Below are 23,959 nucleotides of genomic sequence, written 5' to 3' on the forward strand. Positions count from 1 at the left end.
CCCCACGGAGAGGACAACCCATGTGGGGCAAATGGGTTCTGCTCAGTGTCCCGTTCCCCCCATACAGAGCCTGGGAAGGGGCAGGGAGGGAGCCAGGCTGTGTGCGATTCCTCCCTCCTGCTCTCATCTTGGAGCTTGGCTCAGGCCCCCAGCAGAGCCTCCAGCCCCCCCTGTCGCCGGCTCCCTGGCCCACGGTCAGCCCTGGCCTGTAGCAGCAGAGATGCTGCAGCAGAGCATCCTTCCCGTCTCCCTGCCCTTTGCGAGCCCGTCCCCGAGTTCAGCATCTCTTGGGCAGCCACTGTCCCGCTTCGCTGCCTGCCCGGGGCCGTGTCCGTGCGTCCTGCCCGTTGCTCGCTCCTGCCTCAGCTGTTCCTCTCCCGGCTTCCCCCTGTGCTGCAGGCTGGCAATGGTACAGTCCTCTCTCCAGCGCTCGGCGCTCTGTGGATGTTGCTAGAAGGTGAAGGCATCAGCACAGGCTGCGGAGGCTGCAGCCAGCCCCCAGACACCCTGGGAGAGGGACGGAAGGGACCGGTGAGGAGGCTGGTGCTCTGCTGTGGCCCTCGTCCCTCCCGCTCGCATCCTTAGCAAGGAGCAAGGATGACCCAGGGGAAGGTAGGTGGGAGGCCAGGGCGGGGGTGAGGAGCTTGTGTAATCCTTGCATGTTTTGGTGGGGAAAGTGGGCTGAAGGGGGGGGATTTAAGGACTAAAACAGTCGCTGTGAAGGGAGGAGCTGGGTGCCCGTGCGCAGCCCAGCACATCAGCCCCTGCGATGGGGATGTTTCCTGCAGAGGAAGGGTTTGGGGGCGGTGGGGTCGGGGGCTGTTTGTTGTGCAGCTCAACCCCGCGTTGGACCTGTGGCTGATCCCTGCGCCCGTCCTGAGTGTCAGGGGGCCTGATGGGTGCTTGTGCTTTCCCATCCCTGCCCCCGGCTGCCAGCACTTGGCTCCTGCACTGAGCACCTTATTCCTGGTCCAGGAACTGGGGATCTGTGGGGTTCTCCAATGCTCTGAGACCAGGGACTGGGGGGGGGTTTGGGCATCCTCAGCTGCACAGTGCACCATTGCCATGACAACTATGCTGGAGGCTGCCTGGATGCAGGCAGCACCATCTCTCCTGTATCTCCTTGGGTATCTCTGGGGATCTCGTATGGTGTGTAATGAGGGAGGGTTGTGAGGACAGTCCCTGTAATCTGACAGAGGCTGTGGCACAGTTGCAGCCCGATGCAGCTTGCAGTGCCCGTCCCAGCCTGGTACCCTGACTTTGTTTTTGAGGGCCTCTCACACCTTTAATTTCAGACCCTCTCACAGGGGCTGTGTCTCTGCTGCAGTGAGAGTTTCCCTGCCTGCTTCCTCCTGGACTTTCTGTGGTTCCAATCCTGCATCCTTGTGATCCATGAGGATGCTACCCCTGATGCTGGGCTGGCACTCGCTTTGGCAGCCAGGGCAGGATATCAGGCTCTGAACTTATAATAAAGGTCTAGAAAGTTAAATGGATATTGTTCCCAAGGAGAAGCAAGTTTTCAGGTGGCTCTTTGCTGGGATTTCCCAGTCTGAAGACACAGAGTCCCAAATCCCTTAGTTGCATCTCCAATTTACAGCAAACAGCAACGCTGAGCTGCTGGGTGGGCAGACAGGAATGAGAGAGAAGAAAATTAGAGGCCCAAATGTATGAGGCACCACAGGTGACTCTGGGCAAGGCTCTGTCTCTGCCCCCACACCCCCCGCACCCCAGACCTGTTTGCCTAAAACTTTTCATCCCCTTTAACATGCCAGGTGTTTTCTGGCCTCAGATGCATCAGAGGATGCTCCTTCCTGAGCGTGAGCCCATTGCCAGCCCACAGGAGCTGCTGGATGTCCTTCCAGTTCCCGATCCTTTCCTCCAAACGAAGGATGCCCAGCCCCCTGTCTGTGCTCTGTTGGGTTCCACTGCAGGACAGTTTCTGTCAGTCTTTACAGCCTAACCCCTCTCTTCCCTTTCTGTGCAGCTCTCTGTGAACAACAAGCCCCCCAACTCCGAGGGACATGGAGAAAAGAAGGACAATGCCACGGCTCCACCAGCTCCTCCAACCTATGAGGAGGCAACAGCCGGAGAAGGGATGAAGTCTGGTGCTTACCCTCCACCCCCGTCAGTCCCGCTCCACCCCAGTTGGGCTTACATCGACCCCAGTAAGTCCTGCTGTACCCAGGGTGATCCCTTTGTAGAGGAGGGGAGAGGGGTGCAGAGATTCCCCCAGACTTGTAAAGAGGGCAGCCAGGGATGTGGTGCCCAGTTTGGTCCATGACAGAGCTCACCCCGGAGCTATAAACCAAACAGGTCTGTATTGAGATGTAAAGAACATTTCACTCAACCTCTCCACCTCGCTGCCTTCCAGTGGTGGCACTAAACCCCATCACTCCCTCCCCACTCTGCTTCCCAGTACCAGGATGGGTGAAATTCCAGCTGGCTTCATTGGTGATGCCACATCACAGGGCTGGGGACAGTCCTGGTGCAATGCCCCCTGCTCTGCAGGCAGCATCCCCTCCCACCCAGCTCCTGCTCAAGCTCAGCTTTCAAAGGAGTTGCTGAACCTGCAAAATCAGTGTCACAGCAGCAGTGATGTTTGGCTGCTCTGAGCGGCTGTTGGGAGCCAGTGGAGGTTACAACGCTGCTGGCCTTGAAGGCTGAATTGTCCCAGCCTTGGGCTGTGTGACCGATCCCTCAGTAAACAAGCAGCTTTTCTTCCCTGGGTGCTTCATGCAGCTCCTGCTTGGTCATGACAAGAGGACAAAGGCTCCACTGTGCCCAACACAGGGGAACAACTGTGTAGCAGTGAGCTGGGATGGGTGCAGGATGCAGTGGCCAGCAAGTGAATCTGCTGGGGTGGGCAACTGCTCTGTCAGCATGGCTTGAGCTGGAGAGAGTGCTGGAGGGACTGGATTTAATGACTCCCAAGTCCTCTCTCTGCTCAGTCCTTTGCCTCTGATGTGTTTTGCTGACTGTTCCATCCAGCAGGGACAGTCACAGCCACAGGGATGGAGACATTTAGGGAGAGAACAAGCTAAACCCCTTGGAGATGCATGTGCTGCACCCTCCGATGTTTTCACAGATCTTCCCTTTCTTGTTCACCTTTGGGAATCAGAAACAGAGGGGATGAATAACCTCCCAGCTCGCTGCAACAACCATCTGTGTCTTTCTACTGTCACGATGAATTAGATGGGTGAAACCCGAATGGGTTTGGATGCTGGTATTCTGGGCATCCCAGGGGACCTGTTTAGGTGATGTGTCATCTCTCGTCCCCTCCCTGACAAGCCTGTCAGGATTTCCTTTCTGCAGCTTTCTCCTGCCCTCATCCCTGCTGGGGTTTTCCTCTGATTTCATGTTCTTCCTCCCTTTCCCAGCCCTCAGCCCTGCTGCAAGCTGTGGCTCCTGTACCCGTGTTGGGGGGCGGGACATGGACACGTGCCACAGGGCTGTGTCTGACAGCTTATGTGAGACTGGAAGTCACTGGAGGGAAGAGGCGTGTGCTTTGGGTTGTGTCCTTCCATGATGAGTTTGGGGAACATGCCCCTGCTGCTGGGCAAGCGGCCGCGGGTTGGGAGGTGAGGGATGCTGTGGGCAGCAGGCAGGGAGGAGGAAACCCCTTCCATTCCTCCGAGGCACTTAGGTGCCTAATTTGCTGTTTAGATGCCTGATTGCTTTGACGCAGGAGGCATTGAGGTGTCCTGGGGATATGGGCCTCAGGTGCTCTTGGCCAGCGTGGGCGATGACGCGCCTCGCAGGCACGCAGGGAGGACAGGGAGGATGTGCTGCAGGAGTTTCGTCTCCACTGGGGCCTAGAAGAAGGCACCAGAGATTTATTAGGCACAAGAAGAGCTTGAGGGATTTACTTCCTGCCAGGGGCATCTTTAGGATGAGGCTTCTGCAATAAGAACCAGCAACCTTTGGCTAGTGCAGCAGAAGAAATGCACGGCCAGAGCCTTGAGCTTGGTTTTCCTGGTGTCTGCAGCCCATCCTCAGAGTTGGAGAGGGTCTTTCCTCCATCTGCCTGAAGGCTCTGAGCATCTGTCCCCATTGTGGCAGGGGCAGAGTTAACTTTCTTTCTAGCAGCTGGTGTAGCGCTGTGTTTGGGAGTTAGGATGAGAGTAACAGTGATAACACCTGATGTTTTTAGCTGTTGCTAAGCAGTCAAGGACTTTTCAGCTGCTTGTGCTGGCCTGACAACAACAAGGGGGGGTGGGGTGCTTGAGAAGCTGGGAGAGGACATCACCAGAACAGGTGCCCAAAGGGATATCCCGGACCAGCTTTGTGCCCTGTCTGTGACTGGGGGTGGGCTGGGGGCTGGGTGCAGCAGCTGGAGGGTCTCGTGGAGCATTGACTCTGGGTGAAGTTGTGCTGTTCATCACTTGTTCTGTGTGTATATTATTAATCTCATTATCGTCCTTTTGTGTGTGTGTGTCCTATTAAACTGCTCTTATCCCAACCCATGTGTTCTCTCACTTTCACTCTTCCCATCCTCTCCCCCATCCCACCAGGGGAGGGAGAGTGAGCGAGTGGCTGCGTGGGGCATGGCTGTTGGCTGGGCCTGAGCCACGGCAGCATCACTGGGCTTGAGAAGCTTTGAGAAGGAGGGGAGGGATCTGCCAAACAGGCAGGGACAGGAGCGTGTGGCTGGTGTGATCACATAAGCCTTCGTTCCATGAGAAGCCCAGGCAGGGAGGCTGTCGGGGGGTTAGTCAGAAGGGGAATAGCACAGGGGAGCAATGCACCGTGACAGCTGAGGCTTCAGTATTTGCTTTATTTTCCTTGAGCAAGAGGTTCAGGAGATGGGAAAGGCCGCTTCTTACACCTGGCTTGTGCAGCTGATCTCAGCAGGGGGAAGCTGCTGCTTTGGGGTTCTCCTCACAGTGCCCTGATCTTCAATACCCTCACTGCTACCTTCATCCCTGGCTGCTGATAGCTGCCTTTGCAGCAGGAGGAGGTTTTCCTGAGGCTTCCTTCCACCTCCCCTCAGGCTGCAGAGTGAGCTGATGCTTTATGGTCCAGCCTTCTCCTTGCCCATCTGCAGACAATCTCCAGCTTGTATTGGAGCCCTTAGCAAAGCAGAGCTGTGTTGTAGGGTGCAGTGATTTTTGGGGAGGCACCGGGGGTGTCTCCCCTTGTTTAGGCTTGCTGCTAAACCATTCTCTGACTCCCTGCATGGAAATAGGATTCAGGGATGGGGCCTCATGGAAAAGCTGGCTGCAATGAGGTTCTGTCAGAGGAAAGGACACACTGTTGGTAGAAGGAATTATGCAGGCACAGTCTAAACTCAGGCAATTACAGAGCAGCGAGGGAATCCTCCTGCACCCGAGCTGCTGATGGGATGACTGAGGTGCTGAGTCACAGCTCCTCTGGGGGATGCTTTAATATTCAGTGAAAGGTGAGCTAGGATGCGATATGAGCCCTCTAATTGCCATTAGGAATACACTGTTACCACAGGCAGGAATTAACCCTGGTGTCCTTGTGGTGCTGGGGTTTGCAGAAGTGTTTTCCCCTCCCCGGTCTGTTCTTGGGGATGGTCCCAAGGAGAGGGAAGGGAGCAGAGTGCCTCCTTGCATGCCTGTTCTGCAGTGCAATAAGAAAACCTTGAAATTCAGGGCTCTGGAGCTGCAGTCAAGCACTGGGGTCAGCTTGGTGCAGCTGGGGAGGGAGCTGGGTGATGGGAGCTGATCTGTCTGGCCTCTGCTTCAGGCACGAGCCCGAGCTATGGCAGCGGCGGGTACCCAGGGGACACGGAGATGCTCACGTCCTTCAGCTGGGATGACAGTAACGTGCGCAGAGTCTTCATCAGGAAGGTAAGGGGCATGTCCCTCCAGGCTCAGCCTTCTCTTGTGAAGGCAGGAGAGCAGCTATGAGCCCTTGGGGCCAGGGGGACCTGTCTGCAGTGGCTCAATGGTGGGGGCCACAGAGAATGCGGGATGCCCATGGGCTACCTCTCGTTGCAGGTTTATGCCATCCTGATGGTCCAGCTCTTGGTCACTGTTGTTATTGTGGCTTTCTTCACCTTCTGGTAGGTCTCTTGAGTAGCAGTAATGCTTTGTCCTGGGTATGCCCCGCTCTTGAACCATCTGTTACTGGGGGTGCTTCAAGGGTTACCCCCCTTGAAGGAGCAGATACCCCCAGATACCAGCGGCTGTCCAGCTCGGATGACTGTTTCGTGCAGCTCACATTGCCTCCAGAATAAATAATGAATCATTGTCAGCCTGAGGATTTCAGTTCCTTAATCACCTCTCTGAGGAGGCTGCTCCCCAGCCAGCCCGGCCATACAGTGGGTAACAGCAGGGCTGCCTCTCACAGCTCCCATTTCTTTCCAGTTGGTCAGGCTGATGGGTGGTGTTGGGGTTTCCCCCCCTCCACCCACATACCCCATGCTGCATCGCCCCATACGTGGTCCCAGGTTTAATTTAGCAGCAGCCTGTGAAGCAATTGGCTTTTCTTCTCCTTTCCACTCAGTGATCTCTCTCCTGTCTGTCTTGCAGTGAGCCAGTCAAGGGGTACATCCAGACACATGCTGCCTGGTATTGGGCTTCCTAGTGAGTATCTCTTGCTTCTCCTATGGCCATGTACACTCCCAACAGCTCTGGATGTGGCTGTGGTGATGTGGAGACACCTCTCAAATGCTTTAGTATCTTGTGTGTGAGGAATTGCACTAATGTGTGTGGGGAAATTCACGGATATCATGAGGTGAGAAGATAACGTCTTGCCTAGGTGAGTCTGAGGCATGAGATGTGCTAGGTACTTCCAAAAAGAGCTTGCTGCTCTCCAAACCAGGGTCAGAATAAATACCTGAGTATTGCTGGCAGAGCAAACCAGGTAAAACTGGGGAACTTCCAGGAAAACAGCGCAGAAACCCAAATGTGAGACCTGAAAGGCTGCCTAGGATACCTTAGAGGCTTAATTTTGGGGTTGTACCATTGGAAGCCAGGAGATTGCCCAGATTTCCATCTTGTGCCTTGACATGTAACAGATGAAGCAGGGTGCAGGCAATGTTAAAGGAGGAATGCATGTTGGGAGGGATTAGGATGTCTGAGGGGCTGTCATGCCTGCACCTGCATCACGGAGCCACTCTGAGTGCCCAGAATTTGGGATGCTGCTCATTAGTTGAGCCTGGCCCTACAGATCAGCTCCGAGATCAGCTCTGAGGCAGCACAGGGTTGTGCTTCCCTGCACTAGAATATTTGCAGTTGTGCTGTTTTCCTGGATCCTGCTTGTGCTGGTGCTGCTAATGAGGCAGGCAGAATGTGCGATGCAGTTGTCGGTGAACAGGGCTCCCTGAACGTGACTTTAATTAGTTCACACCCAGCTCATGAAATGTGTCCAGACCCAGAGATGAGACACCAGCTTATATAACATGGGGAAAAAATAACACCCAAAATAGCAGTGATAGAAGGGAACTGGCCCCAGCGTGGCTCTTTGACCTTAAAAGAAAACAAGATGCTCCTCCTTGGCCAGTTGCTCAGCTGGAGAAGCAGCACTCACTGTCCTGGGAGGAGACAAGGCCAAGCTCAGGTCTGTGCTCTGACCCATGGGCTCATCTCCTGCAGCTTCCTGGCCAGTTAATGTTTACAGCTTTCAGTAGGAGCAAAGCTGTCAGCTGGAGGAGGCTCTGTATCTGGGGGAGGGGGTGCTTAAATGTCCCTGCTTCTCCCCAGCAAACCAGCCTTTCCCTCCATGCCAGCTGCTTGCCCTGATCTGGGTCTGGATCTCGTTAACTCCCAACTCTCTACCTCTACTACAGAAGTGGGTGCCTGAGGGTGTCTTCCTGCTGCTGGGGTGGTGGCTGGGAGGGAATAAAGCAGACGTGCAGCAGGGGATGTGAAGGAGCTGGGCAGCTGTGACGGCTCGTTGCTCCCTACGTGCTTGCTTCCCACCTGCTCAGCCACATCTGCTCCAGCTTTCCTGCTCTCCCTGTGGGAGAGCAGCGCTCAGGTTTATCTCTGGTGCCTTTATCATGGCCCGTGGGTTCTGCCGTCATGTTCATTTATTAGACTGAGGTGAGTGGCTATCAGGCAGCCATCGGCATGCTTGGAAGCTGCTTCCCCCCCCCCCCCGCCCCCCCCGCCCCCCGGGCTGGGTGAAAGCGGGTGAGCAGGTTCCCGCTGTGCTATACCCCATCAGCGCTGTGGAAAAACACCCGGCTGCGCGATGGCTGGAGCAGAGGGACACATCCCTCACCCCTTACATTTATTATTATTTTTTGCTTTGCTTTGCTGAAGGGTCAAGTCATGTGAGATAAGTAACTGCCTCTCCTGTGACCTGGGGATGGCTTGTGCAACAGCATAATTAGCCTTGGGTCCATGAGCTTCACCGACCCAGAGTGTTGAACTCTTCCTCGAGCGCTGGTGGAGTGAGATGGAACCAGGTCCCTTCTCCGACACGCACCTTCCCCTTGGCCTTAGGCAGGTCACTCTTCCCGGCCCTGTGAACCCTGGTTTATGTGCAGCCAAAATCCCAGCAGGATGCCTGGATCCCACCCTGATGAGAGGCAAAGTCTGGCTGCCTCAGTACGAGCAATAATTCATGTGCTGAGGCATCAACAGAGAGCATGTTTGGGTGCTCTGCTCATCCTGGACCTGAATTCTACCCTCCCTCTGCTCTAAAACCACCCGTGGGGTTTTTTGAGGAGGGTTTGCTGTCCCACCTTGGGGACTGGCATGGGCAAAGCAGGTAGTGGCTGCTCTGCATTTTAAACTTGTCAGCTGGAAACTTCTCCCCTATGTCAATACACCACACTTGTGTTTTCCTCCCTGAGCTGCCCCTTTGCTTCCCTTTGCAGTGCTGTTTTCTTTGTGACCTACTTGATTCTTGCTTGCTGCTCTGGACCCAGGTAAAAGATTCTATTTTTTGGATTTGGAATGTCCCTGTGAAATGGAAGTTGCTGGCACAGGCTGCCCAGAGAGGGGGTGGGTGCCCTGTCCCTGGGGGTGTTCAAGGCCAGGTTGGATGGGGCCCTGGGCAACCTTGTGTAGCTCCAGGCCTGGAGGTTGGTGGCCCTGCCTGTGGCAGGGGTTTGGAGCTCTGTGACCCTGGGGGTCCCTTCCAACCCAGACCAGTCTGGGATTCGATGATGGATTCAGTCTTCCTGTTTCAAGTGCACCCAGCGGCGTTGCAGGGTGGGAGGGGGTCGTGCTGACCCAGCGATGCCGGGCCTGAGGGACCAGCCATCCTTGCGGGCCTGATGCAGTCATGGGGTGCTGCAGCGCTGCAGTAAGACCTTGAATCAAATCACAACTGGGAAGGAAGCTGAGCTGGGGCCAAACGCTCCCTGTGGAATTCTGCAGAGGAGGCTCTCTGCTCTGTGTCACGGGCGCTGCCGGCTGCTTTGCTGGGATATCACAGGGCCGTTTGCCCTCCTGGTCTAGGAACACCCCAAGTGCACACTCATTCCCAAGAGGCTGACTGTCCCCTTGCACCACCCTTGCCCTTTACTGCCCAGGCCGTTAATCACCTGCCATAACTTAGGGAACCTGTTGTGTGGTGCTGCTAGCTACTTCTGCCCTCACACTGAAGAACTGACCAGCCCCTGTTTCTTCCCTTGCAGGAGGTATTTCCCATGGAATCTGATCCTGCTGAGCATCTTTGTAAGTAGCACATCTGGACAGTGTCTGCCCTGCCCCTGCAATGAGCTCTGGGTTTCAGGATGGCTCCAAGGAGGAGAGACATCTGGTCTGGAAACCTGCAGGAATTTCATCCTCTAATTGCTCTGCTCTTGGGCTAAGGAGCTGTAATCGAGCTAGGCTGTGATAAGCAGGAGAGAGGGGAATCTCTGGCTTTTAAAGAAATACTCGCTGCTGGTCAGTGGTGGGAGCTAGGTTAGGGTGCTGGAGTCCTGTGCAAGAAGGGTAGAGGGATGGAGAAGCTGGGACTGCTCTCGGGGCGGTGGCTTGCCCTCACTTTAACCTGCTCTGTGGATATTAATCACCAGAGGATTAGAAACTATGTAAAAATTGAGCATCTGTTTAAAAGGCTCCACTCCCTTTATCATCACCACTGTAACTGAAATGCTTTATGTGTCTCTCCCTGGGACGTGAATGCAGGAGTAATGTGGTTCTCTTTCCCTCCCAGACGCTCTCCATGGCTTATCTCACTGGGATGCTCTCCAGGTAGGTCAAGCATGAGGACTCTGGAGGTTCCCATGTTTTATGTCTCCCTGCAGAAAGCCTATCCCTGCCTCTGAAACGTGGGCAACAGCACACTCTGGTAGCGCCTGACTTTGCTAAAGTCAATAGAAGGGCCAGGGACAAGGCAGCACCGGCACGATGGGCTGTGTGGGACTAACATAGGCTGTCATCTCCCCTTCTCCACTAAACAGTACTCTAGCAGATGGGGCTGAAGTGAGACAAGGAGTTTTTTCCAGCAGTTTCGGGCGGGGGGGCGGGGGGGGGGGTGTATGGGGTGGGTGTTGTAAACTGCAAAACCCTGTAGCTCGCTTCTGGTTGGGTTTTTACTGTTGCAGCCTGCTCACAAGATCAGCCCTGGCTCACGTGGGTCCCTGGTGATGAGGTGGATGAGGCAGTGAGTGTTGGTGGATGCAGGCTGGGAACAAAGAAAGTCGCAGCTTCAGCAACCCAGGGAAAATACCAGTGATATCACTGCCCAGTCCAACCACAGGGGCGAGCGGGGACCGGCTCTTCTTAGAGCTGAGCCTGGTTCTGTGGCCAAAATCAGTAGTCACACATACACAGAGTTGTTACGGGTACCTGTGGTCTCCCCACCTGTTCAAATCCCTCCTTCCCTATGGTTTTCCAAGACCCATCCCCCCATCCTTCCCTTTTTACACTGGGAGGGACACTGATAATTTCGACACCCTTGTGCCCCTGGGCTGGGGTTTTCCCTGGTACCCTCTGTGAAGCTCCTGCTGGCCTCAGTCTCCTTCCACTGCTCCAGGCAGGAGATGCTGCTAAGGGGCTTTGCTGTTCATTTTGCAGTTACTACAACACCAAGTCAGTCCTTCTGTGCCTGGGGATCACAGCCCTGGTGTGTCTGTCTGTCACCATCTTCAGCTTCCAGACCAAGGTGAGTTTGTGCCGATTGGTCCCTCTGGGAGAGGCAGGTCCCGGGGGGACACATCGTGGTGAGGTGTGAGGGGCAGGTTCTGTGGGACTCTGGATACAGTAGCTACCTGAGGGATGCTGGCATGTCAAGGAGAGGTCCCAGGAAGGGCAGGTGCTGGGGCTGAGGGATGTGCTGGGGTATAGATGGGGCTGGAAGATGTTAATATATTGGGGGTAAGAGGAATTGGGGGTTTTGAGGATTAGGCTGTGGGGTACTGGCACGAACATGTATGATGGGCTTTTGGATGTCAGATGTGTGACGGGCACTGAGTTCTTGCCTGTGGCAATAAAGGGGATACAGTAAGTCTTGGCTCTGTGCCGTACAGATGGGTGGTGGGCAAGAGGTGTGTGCTGCTGGAGAGTCCCTCTCTGTGGGCATGGGGTGGTTTGGGTGCCCTTGCTGCCTCCTGTTCCAGCACTCTGCACTTGTAATGGGAGGTTCTTTCCCTCTGCAGTTTGACTTCACCTCCTACCAAGGCGTCCTCTTTGTGATGCTCATGGTTCTCTTCTTTGGTGGCATCATCCTGGCTGTGATACTGCCCTACCAATACGTGAGTAGTGACCTGCACCCCACCCCTCCTCCCTTGCCCCATGGCTCCAGTCCTGGTGCAGTGCTGAGCTCGGCTCAGGAGGGGTGTCTCCCTATTCTCCAAAGCCCTGCAGAAACACTGGCAGAAAGAAAAGGGGAGATCAGGTGGCTGCTGCCTGGGTGGTGTACAATCAGATACCAGGGCCTAGGACAGCACTGGCCTGGGGCTTGAGGAAGTTTGTTTCTGTTCCTGGATCTGTGTAGTGACCCAATGGCAGTCACATCACCTGTTCCTGCCTCAGTTTCCCCTCCAGTAAACCGAGGGTAGCGAGCCCATTAAAGTGCCAGCCTGCCCAGTACAGAACAGGGCTCCTTCCCCAAATTTGCAGCAGGACTTGGACTCTGGACAAGTGTGGTGGGGTGCCTGTCTGGCCAGACAGAAAACACTAGGCACCATCCTGCAGCACTTAAATCTTGAGACTCAAATTTCTCAGGAATAAGCACCCCTGGAGCGTGCTCCAGCCCCCAGGACAAGTCCTGATGATGAGTGCCCACCCTGTCACACCTCCAGCTGCTGCCAGCCCCTCTTGCATGGGTCCAGCCTCCTCCTTCGCTCTCGGTGGTCACAGCTGGCATTAGCTGTGCCCAGCTAATCCTGGAGCTGGCATTAGCTGTGCTAAATCCTGGAGCAGCCTGTGATCGCACCTGACGGAGGGTTTGGCGTCGTAGCATGGAGTGTCTGGTCCCCATCCAAAAGTGTCTCATTAGGTGAATTGTCTTTCAAGCAAGAGCCTGACAGACCCTGGAAGATGCTGATGAAAGAGAGGGAGGTGCGTGGGGCTGTGCAGCCACCATTAATCACCCCAAATTCCTGCTTGTGCTGGAGATGGAGGCACCCGGCTTTGATCTCCATAGCCTTTAAGTGACCTCCAAACCCTCTGAATCTTACTTGGTTTCTCTGGGGACCTGAGTCATCCTTTAAGGGCCAGACCTGCAGAAGACACTCCCACTGCTACTAAACCTTGAATTGGTCCGATGAACAAATACACAGGCTGGTGTTTCCAAAGCCAGGAGCTTGGGTTTGGGTGGTTGTTGCTTGGGATCCATCATTCCCCTGTGCAAACGTGAGGGTAAAGCAGCTCGCAGTGCCAAGCTGCTGCCATTAAACTGTTGAGACAACTGCTCTTTATCTTGCAGCCTGTCAAGATAAGCATAGCTTGAGGCAGCCTTGTAATGAGCTTGTCTATCTGGGGAGGCAGGCTTCCATCTCTGGGTTGAATCAGCTGTTCATGTGGGCACCTTCTCCTGGGACAGGGGCACCTCTCCCTTAGCACTGTGCAGTGCTGGAGGGTTGGTCTTAATGCCAGTGAATTTCCTGCTGTGAGTCCAGCAGATGAATGTGTTTGTTAGGCTTGTTAATTAAGCTGGGTATAGCTCTTGGAAGGGCTTGGTGTTTCTGCCAGTGGCATCAGCCTTGTCTGGGTAAAAAACCCACCCAGGGCTGCTGCAAAATATGTTTCCAGCAGGATGGTGCTAGATAATTCCACAGAGATCGTAACTGTGTTGAAGGAGGCTATGTGGAAACACAAATACCTGATCTAGAAGCTTATGAGCCCAATAGACACAATGGGTGCAGTGAGAGAGGAAATGGAGGCATGGCTACGTGGGTTTTTTTGCCATGAAAAGGTCAACCACAGGAACTGCGTTCGAGTGGGACGTGGTGCAAGTCTATCCCGGGCTATTAGAGAGCACTTTCCCTACCTCATATCCTCCACGTGAGAGCTGAGCCCTCTTCTGTGTCAAGTCCTAATTAAGCAGCTCTCTCCCAGGCACTGACTGCTGGATGTGTTTCCTTTAGGTCCCCTGGCTCCACGCGATCTACGCTTTGCTCGGTGCTCTCATCTTCACGATGGTGAGTGGCGCTGGTGGGGGAGAAATGGGCAAAGAAGTGAGGAATATAAGCCTTGCTTATACTTGAGATATGAGCTTTTAGCCTTGAAGGGTGCTTAGAGGAGGGAGAAGAGTGAGTCGAGGGATTGCAGAGAGCTCTGCATCCTGAAATACTTCATGTACAGCAATTACTGCGGTGACCTCAGCCTCCTCCCGAGGTGCTGGTGTACGTGACGGTGCTGGTGAGAGCCTGGTGTGATTGCGCAGAGGGCACGGGTTTGCCAATACTAGGTGTGAGCAGCAGGAAGTGTGGCAGGGACAGGGGAAAAGGCACCTCTGGAGTGGGAAAAGCAGAGATTACGCTTGGGCAGAGCAGTGGGAGCCGGACCACAGGGCTCAAAGGGAGCCTGGGATGAAGCGACACCATGGTCAAGGCAGGGCCGGTTGAGTGGGAGCGAAGCGAGAAGCAGGTGTGAGTCTGACAGGAACAGGGACAGAAAAACAGCGAGAGGCCGTGGATTGGGATTAAGGGGCATGAGGAAGGTATACTGCAGGCAGGAAAAGCCCTGAAGCCAGACAGCTCCTCCAAGGAAGGTTGAAAAGCCTGGATCCACTCCGACTGCTCCCCAGCCATCCCTCCCGCATGCCTCTTCCCGGAGCAAGTCCTGGCAGTGCCATGGACGTGTGGGAGTTGTCTGGGAAGATGCTTGGCGTTACCCTGAGGTGGGGGTCAGGAGGAGGGCTGCCTTGGGGCTCAAGGCGGTGCCCATTGGGCACGTTGTGAATAAGAACAGTTGAGCAATTTCATTTATTAGCTATAAAAGTCATTGCAAGTGAGCTCGGGTATTTCTTCTGTGATTCATGATTAAAGACTGCTCTGTAAAATACAAGTAGGCTAAACATCTTATAATTACCCCATAAACTTCAGTCAGAACCTCAGCTGGTGGAGCTTATTGTGCCAGCTTGTCAGCTCAGCCTGCCCATGTCTGGGGAGATCAGATGCTATTTATGACTGGGGAGGGCAGAGATGCCAGCTGACCCCCAGGCCATGGCAAAGATGCTCCAGCAGCCCTGAAGAGCTCCGTGCCAAGGTGTCAGTCGCAGGATAGGTTAACAGACAGAGTAAAGGTGAGATGGGAGAAGATATTGGGCTTGAAGTCAAGAGGGTGCAGGTTTTCTTGCAGCTGGGCTGCCAGCCTGCCCTGTAGCCCATATTTGGTCCTGTGAGTGCTGTGGCCCTGCAATGACAGTGGATTCCCAGTGCCGTGGCCTCACTGGTAACACAAGACCTGCACTTACTCGTGTTCGTAGCTCAGAAAGGTATGAGCTCCCCTCTCTGTCTGGCTATCTCTGCTAGCAGCTCTGCAGGCCTTGGTGCTGCCTCGACCTGGGGTTTCTTGCTCTTTATTGTTCTGGTGGTGCTGCTGCTGCAATGTTGCATTGGGTCCAGGTCACCTTGTTACCTGTCAGGTGTTTCTGAACTGGGAGAATTCTGGGAGTAACTACTCATAGGGATTGGCTGAGGAGGAAGAGGGAGAAGTGCTCCAGAGCTGATCCCAAGACATGTCTGGGATGGATGAGCATGAAGGAAGTAGGGGCCTGGAGGAAGAGTTGGGCTCAGGGTTTGATCCTCAAGAGTGAAATGGAAGGGGAAACCTGCAGCTATTTCTGAGCTTTTAATTTGCAGTTGCAGCTCAGAAATCGGCTGCATTTTTGTTCTGGTACAGTGAAGCAGTTGGGAGCACTTCTTGCCTCCCTGTGCCAGACCTCCATGTGACTGTCATTGGGTTTCCTCCTCTCTCCTCACAGTTCCTGGCATTTGACACCCAGCTGTTGATGGGGAATCGTCGGTACTCGCTGAGCCCAGAGGAATACATCTTCGGAGCCCTCAATATCTACCTGGACATCATTTACATCTTCTCTTTCTTCCTCCAGTTCTTTGGCTCCAGCCAGGAGTGAGCGCAGCAGGGCAGGATCTTCTCTTTGCTACCAAGATGCAAGTGTTTAAAAGAAAAAAAAAAAAAAAGGAGGAAAAGAGGGTTAAAACAAACAAAACCAAACCCACCCTTTTTTGGCCCACTAGCTGGCTCCATCCAATCAGCTGAGCAAATCCCTGGGTTCCTTATGCAGCCTGTATATATGCTGTTAGGCCTTTGTGACCCAGAAAGCAAAGCAGGGCTTAAGTGTTATGTCTCTTCTGCTCCCTCTGCTCCTACTGAAATCAAACCAGACCAGAGACTGGGAGGCTTGAGACCTGGATCATCTTTACTCTAGAGGCTGTCAGAGTTGCCTGTCTGAGTCTTGCATGTGGGATGCTGAAGTGCTGAGAACAGCGGAAAATGACATTAAGTGGGGGGGGGGGGGGAGTAAGGAATTCAGATAGGATCCTGGCAAGAGAACTAGCTAACAAAGGGAATGGCTAGGGACATCCTTGTGTCCCTGTTTCTCTCCTGCATTCGCTTGGAGCCTTGCAGCCTCTGCAGAAGTATGTTCCTGACAGTACCTGCTTTTAGAAACACAGAGTAGTCTGGATGTCCCAGCAGTCAGTCCTTCAGGCACAAGGGAAACTGTCATTCAGGACATGCCGCCTCTTTGAGGACATCCCTAAGGTCCCAGCAGGAAGAATTCATCTGTATCCTTTGCATCTGGCTGTGGGACTGAGTGTGTACTCTTTCCTTCCCAGAGTGGGACAGCAGGACCACCAACAGTGGACTCACCTCCCACCCTAGGGATCAGCTCTCTCCAGGGAGGGTTGTAACCCCACGTAAGGCTTATTGGCAGAGAAGAGATGAAAGAGGCCGAGTTTCAGGCAAAGCCAGGCATCTCCTGATGTGGGAAATGGTCATCAGGATCTGATGCCTTCACAAAGATTCTCCTGGTTGCTTGAGATTACTGGTCCTAAGTGGTTATTACCCAGGGACTGAGCCCAGGCTGAATGCCTGTTGCTCAGAACGGGCACCGCTTTGCAGTGAGCACCAGTGCAGCCTCTTGCTCTGGCACTTCCCAGTCTCGCTCCCCCAGACGGGGATGTCAGTGAGAGCACCAGACGCCTCAGTGTTCGGGTAACTTTCCATCTTCCCCCTGCTCACATTCCCCTGTTTGGGGATTAGCTGGCTAATTTCTAACTGTAAAGCTCCAGGTAGAGATAAGAGGCCTTTTGCTCTTATTTGAAAAGTGATCCTTCCTGCTGATAGAACCCCGTATCTTCCATCTCCCCGGGAATGGCAGGGCAAGTGCGTCACTGAGCTGCCTCTAGCAATCCCTGCGTGTTCCAGAGAGGCTATGCCCAAGCGCTCCGTACCACACATTCCTCCTCTGCTGCTGCCCCAGCTTTTACCCTTCACACGTCGTATCTTCTTACTACACGTGTTGGGTGCCCCGAGCTGGGTAGAGGAAAGTTACTGCTCAGAGTCAAAATGCTTCAGCCCCTCTGCAGCGGTGCTGACCTTGTCCGTGAGCACGAGGGATGCCTTCCACCCCACCTTCCTCTCCAACAGCCCCTCAAAACAACAACAGCAACAAAAAAACCCCAGCCAAAATATTCTTAGGGATGAAAGAGACTAATAAGCGATGGCAGCATGACGTTCATGACCCACTGGCTCCCACAGTGCTTTGCGGAGAAGAAAGAAGAGCTCTGGGTTGTTGAACAGGCAGAATTGGGGGGGGGGAGGGGGATGGTCATGAGAGGCACCCTAAAAGTTTATGAAATGGGAGTTTAAAGGAGTCTGGCTCAGACCCACGCAGGCACTTCTGAAGTATCTCAGCAGACTGGTTCTGAAGCCTCTTTTTTTTTTGCTCACAGCAAAAGGCCTTGTGGGTATTCCTGCTTTCCAGCTTTTAAGGAGGGAGTACGGAGTTACATGATGATTTCTGACTCTGAAGTAGTCCTAAACCTCCTCCTTGGGAGGACAATCTAGACCAGAGCTCTGCAGCCCTCCTTTCTGTGCTGGGACTCCTCCAAATGAGCCCGGCACTTCCTGGGATGGAGAACGCAGATCTGCAGCCCACTCTGGATCTCTTGCTCTTTTTTCTTTTCCTTCTGGTGTGGAGTAACTTTGCTGCTGCCTGAGCTGCTGCTACATCCTGGCTTTCTGCTCCTGTGTGGGAAAAGCTTGCATGCACCTTGCTCCATCCCCAGGCCACCTAAGTGGGGGTAGCTTGCTGCCCTCCCACGCCCCTCCACAGGGCTCCCTTCTTGCATGCATCCTGGTCCCTCCTCTGTGCTGACCCCGGGGCTTGCAGTCCATCCAAGCCAGAGTTACCAAAAGCACTGGGACTGAAGCAGTGAGTAATATGTACATGCTCAGAGAGGTGGAAGTCCTCATGAGGCTGAGTAACACAGGAATTAGGGGTGGGATATAGCTATAGGCATGTTCCTCCTGGGTTCCCTGACTGTCTGTGTAAGGGAGGTGCAGGGCTGCTGCTCTTCCTCTGTGTGGATTTCCTTTATTTGAGGTCTGTGTTGCCCAGACCCGGGCTCTGTATCCCCTTGCTCTGCCTGTCTGGCCATTCTTATGATTTCACTGTAAATAGGATTTTGTATTTTCTCCAAACATTGCAAATAAATTGTTGCGAAACTGTTGTTGCTGTGGTGAGGTCTCCTGGCTGAAGTACAGCTGAGGGAAGGTCTGGTTGCACGGCTGGTGCTGCATCCCCTTAAAACAGAAAGATATAAAGATGACTGCAGCATGGCCCAGAGTTTTAAGACAGACCAGGCTATGACAAAGGAACATGTTCTACACAAAGGAATAACTGACATGTGGCTCCAGCACAGGCATCGTGCATGACTGAGGTCATGCCACAGAATTAAAGATTAAATTATTAAGATGCCATAGAATTAAAAAAACGAGTGGGGCTAAGCAACTCACCTCCTCAGAGGGTGTTTCTGTAGCTCTGGAGACCAGCCTGATGTACTAAGCTTTCTCCAGAGTCAATGGGAAAAAGAAATGCCTCCAGAGAGCAATTCACCTGACCTAAATTAATGCCCACACTGGGCAGTGCAAACTCCTCTCTCTCTCCATCAGCTCTGAAAGGCTGCTGAGCTCAGGCTGCCAGAGTTCTGAGGAGAGGAATTCCCAAATGGAAGAGGATGGGCTCTCGATGTCAACTCTGCGCAGGCCTTGCAAAGGGGATCCCTACTGCGTGATCCCCGCTCCCTCCTTTGCAAGAACCAAGCAAGAAGGCCCTGGCTTCAGGCAAGAGTCATTCACCTGCATTACTGAGCTCCTGTCGCCCTCTGCTCTTCACGCTGTGATAAAATAAAAGAACATCAAATGAAACCCAGCTTCCCTTGTGTCAGCTTGAACCTCGAACCTTCCTCACGCCAACTCTTCCCCTCCTTTACCACAGGCTTTCATTTTCCCCTGATGTAAATCCTCCTGCTCTACTCTGCCCTGGTCAGACCCCAGCTGGAATATTGTGTCCAGTTCTGGGCTCCCTGGTATAAAAAAGCCAGGGATCTCCTGGAGAGAGTCCAGATGAGGCTGTGGAGATGGTTAAAGGCCTGAAGCATCTCCCCTAGGAAGAAAGGCTGAGTGAGCTGGGGCGGTTCAGTCTGAAGAAGCCTGAGAGGGAAACTGATCAATGTTTAACAGTGTCAGGGCCATGGGCAGCCTCTTCTCAGTGTCTGTGGGGACAGGACAAGGGGCGAGGGGCTCAAGCTGGAGCACAGGGAGTTCCCCACCAATCTGGGGAAGAACTTCTTCCCAGTGAGGGTGAGGGAGCCCTGGGACAGGCTGCCCAGGGGGGGTGGAGTCTCCTTCTCTGGAGAGATTCCAGCCCCGTCTGGAGACCGACCTCTGAGACCTGTCCTAGGGACCCTGCTTGGGCAGGGGGTTGGACCCCATGGGCTCTGGGCGTCCCTTCTGAGCCCTTACGATCCTGTGAGTCTGTGACTTTGTTAGCTGCCTGCCTGCAGGGCCTGGGCAACCCCAGGGCAGCCCCGTGTTTAAATGTGGTTTAAATAACGTTTATATGGGTGTTTTTTAACATTTTGGGATGTCTTTAAGGAATGTGTTCACAGAATTCTGCACCAGCCATGGCCAAGCTGCCCACCCGGGCTCGGGTGGTGTCACCGCCCGCGCTGAGCGGAGGGGCGATCCCTGACACCGGCTCCCAGACGCGGGTCGTTTCCCGAGGGGGGTGGCGTGTCCCGGGTGGGGGGCGAACCTCGAGACCCTCGCGCTGGGCCACAGCATCGCCACGGCAGAGCCAGGGAATCCCTTTGGAGTTGTTCTTTCGGCTCGAGGGGTCTAGAAGGGCTGGGGCGGGGGGCTGCGGGGCGGGGGGGCTCTGGCGCGGGGGGGGGGGGCTCTGGCGGGGAGGGGGGGGCACTGCTCTGCCGGCGCCGAGAGGTGGCGCTGTGCCCCGGCAGCGGGAGGCGCATGTGCAATCGCGCCTTCGCCCCGGAACCTTTCTGCCCCGGAACTCTTCTGCGGCCCCGGCTCGCTGGGGGATAAACAGCGGACAAGATGGCGGCGCCCAGGAGCCAGCAGCCTCCCACCTCGGAGCCCGGCGCTGCTCCCTACGGCAACTTCCCCAATTACTCCCGCTTCCACCCGCCCGAGGGGCGAGTCGGCCTCCTGCCCGGCGGGCTCCTGCGAAGTCTGTTCCCCGCGGAGGCCCGCCCGCTGCTGGGGCTCGATGTGGGGTGCAACTCGGGGGTAAGAGGGCGCCTCGCGGGCAGCGGGAGGGGCGGCCCGGGCTGAGGGAAGGGTCGAGGGGAGGCGCCGGGCCAGCGCTGGGGGAGCTGCGAGGAGGGGGGGGGAGCCTCGTTCCGTGGCGCTGGGGGCCGGGGCCGGGCTGTGAGGCGGGGGCCCGGGGCGCGGGGGGGGGGCGGTGTGGTGACGCCTCATCCGCTGCGTGTCCGCGGGCAGCTCCTCTGAAACCGTGAATGTGTTAAACTCGCTTTCCTTGTGTGTTGGGGATGCGGCTGTGAGCTCCTAGTGTGACTTCGTGCTTCTTTGCTACCGAAGAGTCTAGGGGCTTCCACAGAGAAGCCGCCGTGAATTGCTTGGGCCCCTGGCAGGACAGGGGGAGGCTCGACTGTCCCCACAGACCGGCTGCAAAGCTGGCCGAGGGCGGCCGAGGGAGCTGGGATTGTTTAGTCTGTAGGGTTTGGAAGACAAATCGTGTGGGGAGCCGCTGAGGGAGCTGGGATTGTTTAGTCTGGAGAATCCAGGAGACTGAGGAGAGGCATTGTCACTTTCTACAGCTACCCACAAGGTGGTGGCAGGGAGGTGGGGGTCGGGCCCTTCTCCCTGGTAGCTGCTGACAGGAGAAGGGGAAACGGCCTGAAGTTGCATCAGGGGGAGTTTAGGTTGGATATTAGGAAAAATTCTTCATTGAAAGGGCTGTCAGAGACTGGAATGGGCTACCCAGGGAGGTGGTTTGGTCTCCATTCCTGGGGGTGATTAAAAGAGGACTAGATGTTGTACTTGGTGACTTGGTGTACTGTTGGACCTAGTAGAGCTGGGTAGATGTTTGGGGCAAACTGTGAAGACTGGAAGGGGTAGTGATGCAAGGCAGAGAGGCAAATGGAGGACACTGGGGGAGATGAGAGCTTGGGGTGTTGAGGGAAGGTGTGCTAGGCTGGAGAAGCGGGGAGACACAGATCTGAAGTGTTGGGAACACTGGGGCAGAGTGTGGAAGCTAGGACAGTGAGTAATCTGGGGTGTTGGAAGAAGACTGGGAAGGTTGGGGAAGGGACTCCCATGGGATGTTGGGGAGGAATGGGACAGACTGAGCAGATTGGGAGCAGTGGGGGAACACTAACCTGGGAAGCCAGGGAGGAACGAAACAGCCAGGGTGAGGGTAGCAGCCTGGGACAGGTAAGAACCTGTGTGCAGTGGGAAGGCAGGACTTGGGTGCAGCGTGAGACCGGTGGTCATCAGTGTGTGGAAAGCCTCCTCAGCAGGTGCCCTGTGAAGGGAGGATGAAGGTTGGGATGAAGGCAGGGGTGTTGCTGAGGGTTGTGTTCGGGGGCTGTGGTGGTGGGTCTCTCCTCTTTCCCACTGAGGCCTAAGCCTGCAGAGCCCTGGGTTGCTGCATGTCCTGAGCACCAGAGAGCTGCTGTAGGGCCCCTAAGAGCAGGGGAGCATCTGGCCTGGGACTGGAAACCATTATTGTTGTGTACTGTGCAGTGTCAGATCGGCCATGAGACAGTGTGAACCTGAAATCCTGGTCACAGGCTGTGGATCTTGTGACAGAGGTCACAGAGTTCCCAGGTTTGAAAGTTCATTCTCTTTATTTACCTGGCTCTGCTTTTATTGTACAGCTTTTCCCCGGTGTGCAGCTCTGCAGTGTTGCAGTTCAGCAGTACTGGCACATCTCTGAGGCATGCTGGTGCAGTGTTTAACTGTGTTGAAAGGAGGGGAGGGGGGGGTTGTTTGGTTATTTTTTTCGGATGGAAACTTTCTCAGTGTATTAAGTTAGAAGAAATTATTCCCTGGGAATGAAACTGCATTCTGACTGGGGTCAAGAGTAGCTGCTGTTTCCGTGGCTGCTCTTCCCCCAGGCAGAAGGTTTGAAAGGCTGCCCGAGGCAGCATCTGCAGGACAATTCCAGATCCTGTTTCAGGTGAACCCGTCCAACAGGTCAAATTAACACGTTCGGTCGGGTTCCTTTGCGCTGCAGAGCCCTTCACCAGCAGAGGACACTGTCTGCCCGCTCGTGTGGGCTGCGTGCTCGCGGTGTCGTTCAGGAGCTTGGGAAAGATGGAGATGCCTTCTGCTTAGTGTCACTCTCTGAGAAGGGAAGCTGGAAGGAAGGCTCTGTGTTAACCGGCTTGTGAGACGATCTGTTGCTCGGGGAATGTCTTTAGCAGCAGTGTGTTACTCTAAATAAGGCATCAGAAATAGCTCTAAGCATCACTGGGGACTTCAGAGGCTCCTCCAGGGAAGCCAGTGGAGTCTTTCTGGCAGAGCTGCTGGGATGCTTTTGGCTAAGAAAGGAGGCTTGTTGGTGAGCTCATCCATCTGGACCTCGACAGGAAGCTTTGAGTTGGTGCTTGTACCCCGCTGCTGGAGTGTGCTTGGTGTTGAAGCAGCACAGGCCCTGTGAACCCTGTTGTTTTCCTTTCTGCAGGAGCTAAGTGTGGCTCTGTACAGGCACCTGCTTGGCCTTCAGGAGAGTGAAGGCAGCCTGGAACAGCCTGCAGCTGGAAAGGATCTGCACCTTCTGTGCTGTGACATTGATCCGGTGTTGATTGAGAGGGCTCAGCAGCTCAGCCCCTTCCCCGCCTCCATCTCCTTTGCCAGACTGGACATCATGGACTCCAGTGCCAGGGGGCCGCTCCTCGCCTCCTACCTGCGCCGCTTTGGCCGCTCGGCCTTCGACATCGCTTTCTGCATGTCCGTGACCATGTGGATCCACCTGAACCATGGAGACAGCGGCCTGATGGAGTTCCTGTCCTTCCTCTCCTCTCTGAGCAAGTACCTGCTGATCGAGCCTCAGCCCTGGAAGTGCTACCGGGCAGCCGCGCGCCGCCTGCGCCGGCTGGGCAGGGGGGACTTCGATCACTTCCGATCGCTTGCCATCAACGGGGACATGGTGGAGAGGATAACCCAGATCCTAACCAAGGACTGCGCCATGGAGCTGGTGTGTTGCTTTGGCAGCACCAGCTGGGACAGAAGCCTCTTGCTTTTTAAATCAGGTAGCTCAGATCACCAGGGCAGGGAGTCTGCGGAGCAGGAACAGCGACTGGGAAGTAGCCTCTCGTGTTCATGAATTCACAGCCAAGGAGGTGCTTGATGTTTGCAGGAGCAGATCTGGGAATTCTTAAATCTCTACTGGGACCAGACCTTGACCTCCCTGGGGAGTTTGAGGCAAGGAATGTGTGTGACTCCTTTTTATTCCCCCTTTTCACCTGCAAAATGTGGTGGCAATTTTAACCTACCCAGTGGGTTCTGAGAGTGCTGCTCCTAGAAACTGCTCTAGAAAGCCAAGTTGCCACATTTGTGCTTTCTATGTGTACCAAGACTGTTCCATGGAAGAAGAGAGACCTGCTGTCTTTATCCCTGGAGCTTTTCAAGGAAAAGGGGATGGTTCTGTTGACCAATGTGATGCACTGCTTGTCCTGCTTGTCATGTTTTCTGTGTAAAATGCTGTTGGAAAACTTAAAACCTGGTTTCCCAGCCATGAAGAAGTGACTTGGGACACAGCAGAGCGTGTCTGGTTGACAGGTTGTCCCAGGAAGTTGCAGATCCCATCCCTGGAAACACTCAAGGTCAGGTTGGACAGAGCTCAGAGCAGTCTGATGTAGGTGAAGATGTGCCTGCTTGTTGCTGGAGGTTGGACTAGGTGATCTCTAAAGGTCCATTCCAGCCCCACTTGTGATGCCATGGTGTCGCTCCGGCTGTGATCAACATGCCTTTGTGGATGGAGCTGGCCTGTGAGCGTGCTGTGGAGCTTTCTGTGGGCTCTGGGATGTCGACAGTAGGGCCTGTGTTCATTTCTCTGTGTAACAGAG

The 23,959-nt window shown here is 54.7% G+C and overlaps 2 protein-coding genes across 2 annotated transcripts; both read left to right on the forward strand.

Annotated features, from left to right (window-relative positions):
• Positions 1-597: 597 nt before the first annotated feature.
• On the forward strand, positions 598-15,580 carry FAIM2 (Fas apoptotic inhibitory molecule 2; the record flags this gene model as incomplete). Its single annotated transcript, XM_084277286.1, has 12 exons — positions 598-612; positions 1,985-2,165; positions 5,710-5,813; positions 5,964-6,028; positions 6,498-6,551; positions 8,795-8,845; positions 9,560-9,599; positions 10,084-10,121; positions 10,947-11,034; positions 11,528-11,623; positions 13,460-13,513; positions 15,301-15,580. 12 exons carry the CDS (start codon positions 598-600, stop codon positions 15,448-15,450), a joined length of 936 nt encoding a protein of 311 aa, XP_084133412.1. The 3' UTR covers positions 15,451-15,580.
• Positions 15,581-19,961: 4,381 nt separating this feature from the next.
• LOC311202585 (RNA 5'-monophosphate methyltransferase-like) lies at positions 19,962-23,217 on the forward strand (the record flags this gene model as incomplete). The annotated part of the gene is made up of 2 exons (XM_084277174.1): positions 19,962-20,153; positions 22,576-23,217. The coding sequence occupies 2 exons, from the start codon at positions 19,962-19,964 to the stop codon at positions 23,215-23,217; spliced, it is 834 nt and encodes a 277-aa protein (XP_084133300.1).
• Positions 23,218-23,959: the final 742 nt, after the last annotated feature.

The sequence above is a fragment of the Gallinula chloropus genome, assembly GCF_964237585.1.
Source record: "Gallinula chloropus genome assembly, chromosome: 31".
Classification (NCBI taxonomy): domain Eukaryota; kingdom Metazoa; phylum Chordata; class Aves; order Gruiformes; family Rallidae; genus Gallinula; species Gallinula chloropus.